Source organism: Colletes latitarsis, chromosome 12 (assembly GCF_051014445.1).
Source record: "Colletes latitarsis isolate SP2378_abdomen chromosome 12, iyColLati1, whole genome shotgun sequence".
In the NCBI taxonomy this organism is placed as follows: Eukaryota; Metazoa; Arthropoda; class Insecta; order Hymenoptera; family Colletidae; genus Colletes; species Colletes latitarsis.
The window spans coordinates 23855561-23868611 of NC_135145.1; the positions used below are offsets into that span (position 1 = coordinate 23855561).

At 37.6% G+C, this 13051-nt stretch overlaps 6 protein-coding genes across 6 annotated transcripts; 3 read left to right on the top strand and 3 right to left on the bottom strand.

Annotated features, from left to right (window-relative positions):
- Positions 1-1582: 1582 nt before the first annotated feature.
- Positions 1583-2094, bottom strand: LOC143348933 (histone H3). The gene has a single exon (XM_076779703.1). The coding sequence runs from the start codon at positions 2089-2091 to the stop codon at positions 1681-1683; it is 411 nt and encodes a 136-aa protein (XP_076635818.1). The 5' UTR covers positions 2092-2094; the 3' UTR covers positions 1583-1680.
- An 85-nt stretch (positions 2095-2179) lies between these two features.
- Positions 2180-4634, top strand: LOC143348931 (chymotrypsin-2). Its single transcript, XM_076779701.1, has 5 exons — positions 2180-2305; positions 2484-3065; positions 3133-3477; positions 3547-3779; positions 4362-4634. Exons 2-5 carry the CDS (start codon positions 2882-2884, stop codon positions 4524-4526), a joined length of 927 nt encoding a protein of 308 aa, XP_076635816.1. The 5' UTR covers positions 2180-2305; positions 2484-2881; the 3' UTR covers positions 4527-4634.
- A 1424-nt stretch (positions 4635-6058) lies between these two features.
- On the top strand, positions 6059-7066 carry LOC143348934 (histone H4). The gene has a single exon (XM_076779704.1). The coding sequence runs from the start codon at positions 6095-6097 to the stop codon at positions 6404-6406; it is 312 nt and encodes a 103-aa protein (XP_076635819.1). The 5' UTR covers positions 6059-6094; the 3' UTR covers positions 6407-7066.
- A 76-nt stretch (positions 7067-7142) lies between these two features.
- On the bottom strand, positions 7143-7897 carry LOC143348793 (histone H2A). Its single transcript, XM_076779404.1, has one exon. It carries the CDS (start codon positions 7845-7847, stop codon positions 7473-7475), a length of 375 nt encoding a protein of 124 aa, XP_076635519.1. The 5' UTR covers positions 7848-7897; the 3' UTR covers positions 7143-7472.
- Positions 7898-8075: 178 nt separating this feature from the next.
- On the top strand, positions 8076-9746 carry LOC143348730 (histone H2B). Its single transcript, XM_076779327.1, has one exon. It carries the CDS (start codon positions 8135-8137, stop codon positions 8504-8506), a length of 372 nt encoding a protein of 123 aa, XP_076635442.1. The 5' UTR covers positions 8076-8134; the 3' UTR covers positions 8507-9746.
- A 298-nt stretch (positions 9747-10044) lies between these two features.
- LOC143348716 (uncharacterized) lies at positions 10045-11213 on the bottom strand. The gene has a single exon (XM_076779285.1). The coding sequence runs from the start codon at positions 11105-11107 to the stop codon at positions 10424-10426; it is 684 nt and encodes a 227-aa protein (XP_076635400.1). The 5' UTR covers positions 11108-11213; the 3' UTR covers positions 10045-10423.
- Between the last annotated feature and the right edge of the window lie 1838 nt (positions 11214-13051).

The window sequence follows — 13051 nt, forward strand, 5'->3', positions numbered from 1 at the left end:
TCAACGAGGAGAATTAATTACGAAACGCGGACCGACCATGGGTGCTCTGACTCATGATAGACGTACACACACGTACACACACATGCATACGCCGCACACACGCAGTCACGACGTAAAACACACACGTCAACGGACCGCATGCACGCACGCGCAAACGTACATTCATCATGAAAACGCGCACAAATACATGCATCCTTGGCCGCGTGAGCTGCAACCGAGAGAGAATCAACACACCGAATGAACAAACCCCTTTACAGGATGTTTCTAAAAGATCGGTCGAAACTTTGGGCGTGAATTTTACGCAGGTAGGTAGAATAGAGCAACGAGAAGCAACGCGAAATAACATTTCGGATCTTTTTGTTTGAAGTTGACCGAGATAGCGAATTCGAACAACGTAACTGTTTGGCCATTTTTACGTTTCGAACAGGAGACGAGGAAAAACGCGGCGGAAGAGATACACCTACATTTCGAGTGTTTCTACATTCTAACCGTTTAGCTGTAACGTAACTAAAGTAATATATTGATTAATTAATACATTGACTGATTTTTAAACGAGACATATGTGTATTTATAGGAAAAAGCAGGAAAGGCAGCTCTGAGCCCCAAAAGCTTTATTTCGGTCATGTATTCTATCAAAATACTTATCGATACATTGACAGTTCGACAGAATACGTTTAGGTGGTGGGGAACTTTAAATGTTCGAATTTTGAAACATTTAACGTGGACAATGAAATGATTTTATTAGTTGGAATTGTAGTCGTTCAAACAAACTCAATATTATCTTTATTAATTTCAAATTGCATTATCACAAATGCAAAACTGAAACGTTACTTCGAATTGGTATTCCTGCTTAGTTCTCTTCTATAGTGTGTTAACTGCTGACCATATTGGTACTGTTCGTAGAAGCCTCGCCATTGTTATATTCAATGTTTGATTGAACCTTTCCACCTTGGGAAACGATGTATTTCCTGTCACTCTCGTGATCGAGTTTAGCAAAAACATTGTTACGTGTTAAGAATACTTTTCCTTTCATTCATATTCAATTGTATTTTTTAATTTTCTAAACGTTGGTACCGACAGAATTGAACATAACCTTTATAAATAGTTTTCAAATTAGTAAATACTTCTAAACAACTAAATGCATTCTTTAATACAGGAAAATAAAATAAATATTACGTACTTTAGTAAATAGATAATATCTATTTTACTCACTGACTATTCGATCCAATAAATTCAATGGCGGTGTCCACATTCTCAAGATCAAGCAACTAATAGCTACATACGTATGTATATATTTCAACGAAGTTGTAACATTTATAGATTTGAAATAGATTTTAAAGAGACGACTGTTACATTGAGTTCATAATTATTTGATTTTAGTATCTCCTTAATTTCTGTTAGTGAGAAAGATATGGTTATTAATACGATTATAGCAAGCAAACAATCTTCTATGCCAGAGGACTGTGAATTTCGAGGTATTTATGGCGTATGTAAACATGAAAAACACGTTGAGCACATACGAAATATATTTTGTATATGGATTCCCTACTAACGTAAGCTATAAAGGTATCTTTATTATATTTGAAACAATGTAATTAGAAGAACCCGGAAGTCGTATCCGCGATTATAAAAATATTGTTGGCCCTGAAAAGGGCCGTTTGTTTTTATCGTTTCAAGAACTTAAGCTCTTTCTCCACGGATTCTTCGTGCCAGTTGAATATCCTTTGGCATAATGGTTACCCTCTTAGCATGGATAGCACAGAGATTAGTATCTTCAAAAAGTCCAACGAGGTATGCTTCACTAGCTTCTTGAAGAGCCATGACTGCCGAACTTTGGAAACGAAGGTCAGTTTTGAAATCTTGTGCAATTTCACGAACAAGCCGCTGAAATGGCAATTTTCTGATCAGAAGTTCGGTGCTTTTCTGGTATCTACGTATTTCACGAAGAGCAACGGTTCCTGGACGATAACGATGTGGTTTCTTCACTCCTCCTGTTGCAGGCGCACTCTTACGAGCAGCCTTCGTCGCCAACTGTTTTCGAGGTGCCTTACCACCGGTAGATTTCCTAGCAGTTTGCTTGGTACGAGCCATTTTTATGCGAGGACAGTACGAACGCTATATTCTCAACGAGACAACTGATGGTTGCGGCGGAAATACGCTGCTTATATGCCTTGCAAGGCGCATGCTGTGAGCGTCTGATTGGTTCGTTATTTGTGGTGGGGGTTAAGCGTTTGCAGCTGCGGACAACCGTTCAATAGATGTACAGGAAATAACCCTTGTACCACATAAAGAGGGGCCTAAAAATGTATGGAAAAGCATCGAGTAACCATTGTATCTTATTAAAATTGTTACTTTAGAAAGATTGCACTAGAACTATCGTAATTTTTATAGAACAAAATTCAACAATATTTAAATTCGTTGATAAATTACAGCAATATTAAACTAATCGTGTATATTTATAAATGATATAATATGTTAAATAGGTATAACATTAACTTGAATATCGTAACAACTAGACATATGGAAAAAAAGGTACGATCATAAATGCCAAATGGTAGGACCGGTTTTACGAGGAAACTGCCCCAAGTGGCTGCTGAAAATACAAAAGAAACGGACCCCTGCCGTTGCCGAAACTTTCAAGTATCGACCTTGAAGCACGTCGGGGTTTTCCACTTTCTCAATTGCATTTCAAGATTGGAATCGCCCATTTCTAGGTAAAAACGGACCCAGTAAATTTTAAGAATTTCCCAAATTACCTTTGGCACTCGTACTTTTCCAAAGAAAGTACCGTTACACGTTTACCATTCTCGGGAGGGTAAGTAAACAGAATAGGTTGTGTATATATAGGAAAGCGACATGGGCAAATTTTGCACAGTGTACCATGGTTTCGTTAAGCATCGTAACGTTTTTCCTCGTCGTTGCTGCTCTAACTACGAGCAGCAACGTTTATTGTAATCCGCTGTTCGATACTTTTAAAATTATCGGTAGATCGGATTCTAACGTGAAACACGATCGTCCGAATTGTCGTAACGTCACCAGTGCTGGGCATTTTCCTGTTACAGAAGGTACGCGTAAATTAAACAGTAAAGATTTATACAAGGTTTAAATGAATTTTAATATTTGTGAAAACAGAGGATTTGAATACGGACAGAATAGTCGGTGGAAAGTACGCGAGAAGGAATCAATTTCCCTTTATGGCCGTGGTACATCGATTGATGGGCAGAGGAATGGTTTCGCAATGCGGTGGGACTATTATTTCTCATAGATGGGTATTAACGGCCGGCCATTGCGTAGCAAACGAACCACGACAATTTTTGATAGTTTTCGGTGATATCGATAAATCCCGCGTCGGTTACAATTTTTACCAAGGACCTGGAATTTGGATGATGACGAACTCTGGATTTCTCCATCCTCATTTTTCACCGACCATAAACGACGTTGGTCTGCTGTACATGCCGCGGGATATTCCATTCGGTGGTAAGTACATTATTTCTCGTATTCATTTTTAGGGACGTAAATATAATAAATAATATCGCTCAATTTCAGAGGCCATTCAACCGATTCAATTGGCGGGAAACAACGAAATCCATGAAAGTTTTAACGGCAGAATGGGCACTGTTATCGGATGGGGAAAAGATCGAGCAAATAGCGTGGGAACGAGGAAGTTGAAATACGCGACTATTCCGATAATTTCGAATTCTAAATGTAGCATGACATGGGGCATAACATCGAACAAGCATATATGCACGGCAGCCGGTTATAGAAAAGATGCTTGTCAGGTAAAGCTGATTTTTATCGGTATAAATTCTGATCGTCGCTGTAGAGTGCCTAAGGCACTCGAAACTTTTAATACCGCCTGTACACAGTCAGTTTTTTTCAAGCGTTCTCTCCCACTGTCTCGTTCAACGGCCCTTTTCCCCAAACACACGTTGCGCGCCAGTTGGCCGTTACGCACGCACACTTAGCTCTGATTTGTTCCGCCATACATCACAGACGCAGACTCACACGCGTCCATCGTGCCTCTGCGCAACTATCTTGCGCATCTTGCAGTCTACAAGGTCGCCTTGTCCGCCTCCCTCACAGACGCATTTCGTGCATCGAAAGCATGGAACGATATTCTTCACCGAACGTTAAACTCGCGTTTCCTTTACCTTAACCAGACCGAGAAGTTATGTAAGCCTCCCGATAGTTACTATCAAAAATACTAAAAGGCAACATGTTCGTTTGCAGCTCCTAGAGTAATTTTACGAAATTTTTAAATCTGCACTTGGTTACCGATGATGTAACTTTGTCACTTTGTATTTATAGGAAGGTAGGTGACTTCATGATTACAAATTTGAGACTTCAACTAACATTTACAGGGCGACAGTGGTGGACCTCTTATTGTATTAGAAGATGGTGTTCCTCTTCAAATCGGAATCGTAAGTTACGGAGACGCGAGTTGTCCCAGCAGCAAACCAGGCGTGTTTTCAAGAGTTACAGGATATATCGACTGGATTCAAGAAGCTACAGGGCTTTATTTCTAAGAGATATTTGTGATATTGACATTTTTATACAATTACGACGATGGATGTAATCATTTCAAGACTTAAATACCTATGTACAAATAAATAATAGTATTTTTCTAACTATGAGGAAGTTTATGCTTTGAATATTCGCCAACAGAATATAAGCAATAAAGTTTCTATAGCTTTGATTAGGAATTGGCACTGTTTTATTACTCTTGTAACTAATTACAAGAAGTAATATACCTATATGACACCCAAAAGTATAATACCCATCCATGCAATAAAACTGTTCATTGTTGTACTTCAGGGTAGGGAAGCCAGGTAGAGCAGAATTATTTATATTACCCTGTACGAATTCTTTACGTTTTCCTTAGGCGATATTACCTGTTATCTGTGTTTCTTGAAAATATTAAGAATAGGCGATAGTAGAATGTTTGAATATACTAATGGTTACCACCTCGGGCAATTTTTACTACTTTACGAAATACCCATAAATACCAGAAAGTTCATCTCCATATCTACGATGAATTTGATAAGTACGTTAACGTTCGTATTTATTTACATACACCTTTCTGACACTTCGTCAACGTGTTTATAGTAGCGCAGAAAAAAATGGCCACAAGAAAATCAATACGATCAGTAAGCATATTAGCAACGATTTCGAAAATTCGATTATCGTCGTTGTTCATTTTTGGCGTAGCAGAGGACACGAATAAAATAATCGGTGGTTACTACGCCGTGGACAAACAATTTCCCTCCATGGCGGTCGTTCATCGATTATTATCGGGTGGGGCAAACGATGGGTTCTAATAGCAGGACACTGCGTAGCTAGTTTCGCAACAATTTTTCGTCATTGTCATCGATAAAATCAGGCATAAGATACGATTTTAACAACGGCCCTGGTATCTCGATGATGACAAAATACGCTATGATTCATCCAAAATATTATTACGCGATATACCGTATATTAGTACGCAATGTTACGTAGCATTCGATATATGTATATTTTACGAACAGTTGTTCTTCGAAACCAGAAATGTTCTTTGAATATTTGCTGACACTTAAAAGTGCCGTTTTATGTATCTTTTCTTTCCTGCCTGTTTGACGAGAACACAGGGAATATACGATAAACAATTTAGTCTGAACGTAGAATGCTTCGATGTATTACTTATTGTGTGTTTTTTTGTAAGTTCTGTACAATTTCTCGAACAAGCCTTTCGAAATGTTTCTTAGGTATCAGCAATTTGGTGCTTTTTTGATAATGGCGTATTTCTCGCAAACATTTATTCTCTGATCGGTCTTCAACTTTTTTCTTCGTTTTATTGAATTGATTTATACGTGTCATTTTGACTGAACAATAGAACGTTGTGTCCCTTCTCTCGCAATGACAAGCTACCGGAGCAGATGTTCCGCAGATGTTACCCACATATATGCCCTCGGTTGGACACGTTACAGCCGCTCATTGGCTGATGAACCGGTGGTGGGGATACGACGGCCTGCGAGTATAAAAACCCGGCGAAACCGGCCCAAGCATCAGACGTTGGTTTGCTAGCGAAGTCGTATCACATTATTCGAAAAATTACAAGATGACTGGCCGTGGAAAGGGAGGAAAGGGATTGGGAAAAGGAGGAGCGAAGCGGCATAGGAAAGTACTTCGTGATAATATCCAAGGTATCACAAAGCCTGCAATTCGTCGTTTGGCTCGCCGTGGTGGTGTCAAACGTATATCTGGTCTCATCTATGAAGAAACTCGTGGTGTTCTGAAAGTCTTCCTGGAAAATGTTATCCGTGACGCAGTTACCTACACTGAGCACGCCAAACGAAAGACTGTAACTGCTATGGACGTTGTCTATGCGCTCAAGAGGCAAGGACGTACTCTCTACGGTTTTGGAGGTTAAGTGTAACATCGTCGACGTGCGGTTGTCATCAATCGTCAAACAAACGGCCCTTTTCAGGGCCACAATTTCTTGCAACTGCGAACTCTTTTGTTCAACTGAAACTGTACGCTGTAATCTGAGATCCCATATCCTGTTAAACATGTGTTACACAACTTCATTTGTGAATCCTAAAACATGGTTTTGTATTCTACAAAAGAATGCTGTCGAAAATCTGTACAAGTTCCTACATATGATCCCAACTATTAATTGCATTCATTGTCTAGTCATTTTATATACGAGAAACTTTTATATTTTTAAAATATGTTTAGAGATAAATGGTAGAAGTATTGTAAGTACAACATCCGAATTTTCTCTTTTTGCGTTACAATGTGAAGTTCGACTATCGACTCGATATACCAAGAAGTGTGATGCACAATGGAATACGATGTTGCCACATCTCCGCGTCTGTCTGGCTTGCTCTCGCATGAATTCTTATGGACACGATGTTGCCAAATGTATTCTGTCAATAATAAATATTAAGATTTAATTTTACACATTTAAATAAGCATAATCTTTAGGCAATGTTAAATGAACAAATACACAAATTGGATGATTTCTTCTGCTTATTGCAATTTTTGCTTCCCATTACAGTAGTTCCAACATAATAATATTGATTTTATTACCCACAAATAGAATACGGTAGAATAAATAGTCGGCAAAGTAATTAGAATAGCCAATGGGTAAGATTCACTGCAATCTTAAAACGATTGTGTATTGTAAAAATTACATGTTTAACAAATACTACACTTCGTAAATACTTTGTGAAGTTGTTTCAAATTTGTGTATCTCTGAAGTAATGTACAAATTATGTGCATTTTTATAATACATTGGTCCTCTGTACAAATATCTACAAGTCACATATGTGCAAAGATAGTTACTTAAATGAATTCTAAATATAATACAACTTCATTAAATTATGTTGATGAAATTTATGTGAATTTTATGTTCATGAAAACGAGTTTGTTATTCCCATATTAATATTGATTGGTGGCCCTGAAAAGGGCCGTTTTGTTTTGAAAAATCAGGATTAAGCTTTCTTTTCTGTCTTTTTTGGCAAAAGAACAGCTTGAATGTTCGGCAAGACGCCTCCCTGTGCTATCGTTACTCCGGAAAGGAGTTTGTTCAGTTCTTCGTCATTACGGATGGCCAACTGCAGATGACGCGGGATAATTCTGGTTTTCTTGTTGTCACGGGCAGCGTTACCAGCCAATTCCAGAACTTCAGCGGCCAAGTACTCCATAACAGCAGCCAGATAAACTGGAGCACCGGCACCAACACGCTCAGCATAATTTCCTTTTCTCAAGAGACGATGAATACGACCAACGGGAAATTGAAGTCCTGCCCTATTAGAACGGGACTTCGCCTTTCCCTTGACTTTGCCACCTTTTCCACGTCCAGACATGATGAAGAATTAACTGTTCGGTTCAAAAACAAGAACGTTCGTCGCTGAACTTTTGCTGGATAATGTGCTGGGGTGGGCTTAGAGGGGGGTTTATATAGCACCGGAGCGAATGACCGAACGACCAATCAGAGCGCGAGGGGGGAATACTGCGCTCTGATTGGTCGACCATTTTGGCCTCTTCCCGTAATAAATACCGCTCCGAAACAGCGCTACTCATTCGCAGCTGTATCTCGTACCTGTACGCATATCGCATTCAAGAAACTACTTTGACAAGAATCTCTCTGACAATGCCGCCCAAAGCTAGTGGAAAAGCGGTGAAGAAAGCTGGTAAAGCTCAAAAGAATATAAGTAAAACCGACAAGAAGAAGAAGCGAAGGAGGAAGGAAAGCTACGCAATCTACATTTACAAAGTTCTGAAACAAGTACATCCAGATACTGGTATTTCCAGCAAAGCCATGAGCATCATGAACAGTTTTGTGAATGATGTATTCGAACGCATTGCTGCTGAAGCATCTCGTCTGGCTCATTACAACAAACGATCGACCATAACCTCTCGGGAAATCCAAACTGCTGTACGTCTACTGCTACCTGGTGAACTTGCCAAACACGCCGTCAGTGAAGGAACTAAAGCTGTGACCAAGTATACCAGCTCCAAGTGAACATAATCTCACTACAAAAACCGGCCCTTTTCAGGGCCACAAATCGTTTCGAACGTGTGACAATATTTCGGTTCTTACTGTTTTAAATTTACAAGTGGTTGAAAATTTAGTTCTTTCAGAATATTTTCTTTTTGGTATGGTGATATTCGAATTTTTAAACTGAATTGAGTTAGTCTTTAATATCTAGTGTAAACCGTAGACGTGCAAAATTTTATTCGGATATTAGTTAACCATTTTTAACATTCCTAAATTTATCATTTGATTTGGCGAAATGCGTGCTTTCTCTTGTGGCTATACAATGACGAAAATGAGTCGTTCTCTAGGAAACATAACCTATTTCTCACTGTATGATTACCATAGTGATCTATTGATGATTGGCACTTCAATTTTATCTTTAAAATGCTTGTATAAATGAACCTTATTTAATACAGTTGGTAAAAAATTCAATTCCATCGAATTTAAATCGCGAATAAAATGCTATAGGTTGGGTTTATTGATTATTAGAACAGTCTCTCAGGAATACTCTATTATTCGAATAAAATTTTGTTTATCTCTAGCCATAACTTGTGATGTTAAACTATAACTCATAATTTTAATTTAATTAAACCATAACTAATGTTGTGCAGTGTCCTAACCTTCAAACTACATGTTCTGTACGTAAAAGTTTTATTCAATTTTTATAACTGATCGTAAGCTAAATATCTTTCAAGCAATCTTAAAAACAGATTGTTTCTACATAGAAATGGCAGTTCAGGTTTTTAAAAAAGAATAAATGCGAACACGTATATCGTGTGAACGATGTTGTAGCGATCATTATATCGTGACTACGCCCTTGCCACTGTATAAGTGGAATGCATGCAAGGATAACTTTAAGCTTTCTATTTTCTTAGGGTCTCGTGCAAGCCAGGTAGTCCTGGTAAACCCTTGGTAACCCAGAGCCGTACGAAACGTCTGTTTTCTTTCAAAGGCTCTTTCAATGGGCCTCGGACCCTTTCGGGCCGGGCTTAGCGGGGCTCTTCACTTTTATTGCCTTGTTCCGTTCCCGTAACTGTTTTCCCTTTTCAATTTTCCATGTTTCTGTCCCGTCTATTTTCTTTCCTCTTCTGATTAGGTCAAAAGTATACGATCCTCGGTGACGAGATCGAGAGAACTACTGATCAGTTCGTCTTGTTTCGCCGAGGTAATCGGTTCATAACCTGCGTGTAACACTTAACCTGAAATAAACTTATATTTACTTGTGGATAGTTCCGAGTCGTATTTATTTCACCGTTTACAAGTCCTCGATGTGTTTAACGAAGAACGCCTGCAGAAGCTATAGTAAGTGGGTAATAGAAATAAATTACTGTAACTCTTTATTAAGATGTTTACCATGACATATATATTTTTAAATTTCAAGATACAATATGAACGAATAATAGACGAAATTATATTAGAAACATGTTGCATGACACGACTGATCTTTGATAGGATATATTAATTTCTACAGATTATAGGAATGAAACTAAAGTCGTCAAACGCTATAAGACATACAACGTGTGTACTTTGAAATCATATTTTATTCGTGTATTATAATTATTCACTTATTAAAAAATATATGAATTATTTTAGATACATTATCCACTAATTTCGAACACATTTACTGTAAACAAAGAAAGCTACGATATTTAAAATCCTTATTTATTTCGAACGAGGATATCAATTCCAGCATATACTATGTACAAATCTTAAACACGTAATTATTCTATGTCGTATACAAAACAATTTAGGTTAGGGTTATTCTTATTATTACGTATCACAGTATGGTTCCTAAAGTTTAATACTGTTCTAGATTGTCTAAATTGTTCCTTGTCAAACAGTTTGTGGCCCTGAAAAGGGCCATTTCGTTTCGAATAAAATTTCAAAATTTGTCGAGAAAAATTATTTCTTTGCTGCTGCTTTAACCACTTTCGGTGCCGCCTTCTTTGGCTTCGGAGTTCTTGTTTTAGCCGCTGGTGCTTTGACAGTCTTCTTACTTTTCGACATAGATTTAGGTTCACTTGCTGGCTTTGCTTTTTCAGTTTTCTCTGCTGCCTTGGAAGGCTTCTTCGCTGCCGCCGGTTTCTTCGCAGTTTCGGCTTTCTTTATTGGGCTGGACTTCTTCACTGCCGCAGGTTTACGCACTGGTGTCGTCTTCTTTTCAACAGATTTTTTAACTTTCTTCGGTTCAGCTACCTTCACTGCAGTCCGTTGTACTCTTGCTTTAGTCTCGGTACCTTTAGTCATAGGTAATTTGAACGATCCTGAAGCACCTTTGCCCTTTGTCTGGACAACAGCACCAGAGGTAACAGCAGACTTCAAGTATCTCTTGATGAAAGGTGCCAGTTTTTCGCCGTCAACCTTGTACGTCGACGCCATGTACTTCTTGATGGCTTGTAAGGACGATCCTTTGCGATCCTTCAGTTCCCTGATAGCAGAAGTCACCATTTCGGAAGTCGGTGGATGAGAGGATTTCGTCCGTTGAGATCTTATTGATTTTCCCTTCGGTGTTGATTTCTTAGCTGGACTAGCGTTACTTTCAACACTCTCCACCGCGGTACCTCCAGAGTTTCCTTTATCCTCCATTATACCACTATTAAAATAGTCTTTCCTCTTCAATTTAACTCTCCTCTTGTAAATTGCACAATAAAATTATTAATCGATAAGCAGATAATAATCACACGTGAACCGACAGTACTCAGATGCATACTAGCGCCTCTGAAACCGCGTATATAGTCTGCGAGCACGGACCATGGAGAGTGACCGGCGAATATCTTGAGCGACAAGTTTCTCTAAAAACGACGAAGCGGTAAACGATCGTCCAAATTCGAACGATAATTTCTTTAAATCAGAAGGCTATTGCGAACGAACAAAAGCCTGAATAAATGGCCACGTGTATCTAGTTTTATTTTCTATTTTTCATCATACGATAAAAGCCATTGCCTTTCGTACACGGCACGATTTTCTGGCAAGTGTCTTTTCGCCAGACTGGGGTACATCACGGAAAAACAATAAAAATTACTGATTTATTGCACAATTATCTTTATATTTTTATTCTAAACGATCCTAATGGTACCGTTGGTGAATGCTATGGACTAGTTTTCGAGAAAGCTTCGCTAGTTTCATAAAAATCACAAGTATAAAATAGGTGGTGCCAAAATCTGTATCTGCAAGGAGTTCACGATAAAGGCTGCTTTAATATTTTATAACCCGGCAATATGTAATGCAATATTAAAATAATTTCGATTCCAGTAGAAACTGGTGTTACGACAGGTAAATAAAATGATTAAAATAATGATAAAGGATAAATTGAAACGAAATCAATTTGATGCGTTCTCATAGAACGTAAGTCACGAAAGTCATAACCTCATCGTGCGACGACAAAACGTGGATAATTAATGTAATTTCTATAATGTTAGGTCTAATGCATGAATATTTCACGATAAGAATGTATTCTAATAACGGTAGAAAAATCGATGGTAGTAAAGAGGTTAGGAAAGAAAAGAATTTTATGGAACGAAAAGGCATATATCGATGATACGGTTGTAGCATGAATTCGCTGTGGAATGGTTTCTATTTTTATAATTTTATATTAACCGTTTGTAATTTTAACGTACTTAAGTACAATGTGAACATTGTTTGATCAGAAAATATTCTTTGATGCGTCATATATTAAAATATTCGATATAGTCAAGGTTACATTACAAAACGACAACGAAATGTCTTCTTCCATGATTATAAAAATGGAGACCCATACTATTTCATAGCATATTCACTTTTATTGTATTAATTTAAAACAGAATGTACAAAAGTTATACAGTTCGGACGAAAAACGTGATAATAGGCACATATACATGTATGTGTATATTTGTATTAACGTGATACATAAAAAAATAAGCGAAAACAAATTATCGAATTGTACGAAATCGATGTTCGTCCGCTACGGTAGACATATTGTTTTGATATAGTTGGAATATCACCATTTGTTGCAAAATTTTACTGTTATTTAGCAATTTGTTGTTAACGGACTTTTATATCGAGATAATACGATATGTCATACGAATAACAGTTTTTATTTGTTAATGTCGAAGTTCTTCGTGTTGCCTGAGAACAAGCATTTTCTATTATGCAATTAATCCGGATATTATTCAGTTGTACGTATTAGAATTTACGTGTTTTCGCAGAATAACATATCCAACATCGAATATGTTAATTACAGAAACATTTTTGTAGTTTGGCAGTTTTACAATATTCGACGTAATTTGCGTCTTTCAGTCAGGGCATATACATAAAAAAGACGATGCAACAAAGAAAATGATTTGAAGACGAAGCTATATAAATATGCCCTGAATATATCGATAGGGCGCGAAACTTGGCAAGATTTACCCCAAAAAAATATTAAGCCAATATTTAAAACGAGGCCTTTATTTCGATAATTATAATTACAATTTTTAAGTTCAATATGCTTAATGCAGTTCAGGTCTAAATACTTAAACTTAAGATATACTTGAAAATTATACTGTACTTAAC

Bases quoted from the DNA above. Each gene is read 5' to 3' on its own strand.
- LOC143348933 (XM_076779703.1), bottom strand. From the start codon at position 2,091: ATGGCTCGTACCAAGCAAACTGCTAGGAAATCTACCGGTGGTAAGGCA.
- LOC143348931 (XM_076779701.1), top strand. From the start codon at position 2,882: ATGGTTTCGTTAAGCATCGTAACGTTTTTCCTCGTCGTTGCTGCTCTA. The intron at 3,478-3,546 runs GTAAGTACATTA...GCTCAATTTCAG, and splicing joins GCGGGATATTCCATTCGGTG to AGGCCATTCAACCGATTCAA. The intron at 3,780-4,361 runs GTAAAGCTGATT...TAACATTTACAG, and splicing joins ATAGAAAAGATGCTTGTCAG to GGCGACAGTGGTGGACCTCT.
- LOC143348934 (XM_076779704.1), top strand. From the start codon at position 6,095: ATGACTGGCCGTGGAAAGGGAGGAAAGGGATTGGGAAAAGGAGGAGCG.
- LOC143348793 (XM_076779404.1), bottom strand. From the start codon at position 7,847: ATGTCTGGACGTGGAAAAGGTGGCAAAGTCAAGGGAAAGGCGAAGTCC.
- LOC143348730 (XM_076779327.1), top strand. From the start codon at position 8,135: ATGCCGCCCAAAGCTAGTGGAAAAGCGGTGAAGAAAGCTGGTAAAGCT.
- LOC143348716 (XM_076779285.1), bottom strand. From the start codon at position 11,107: ATGGAGGATAAAGGAAACTCTGGAGGTACCGCGGTGGAGAGTGTTGAA.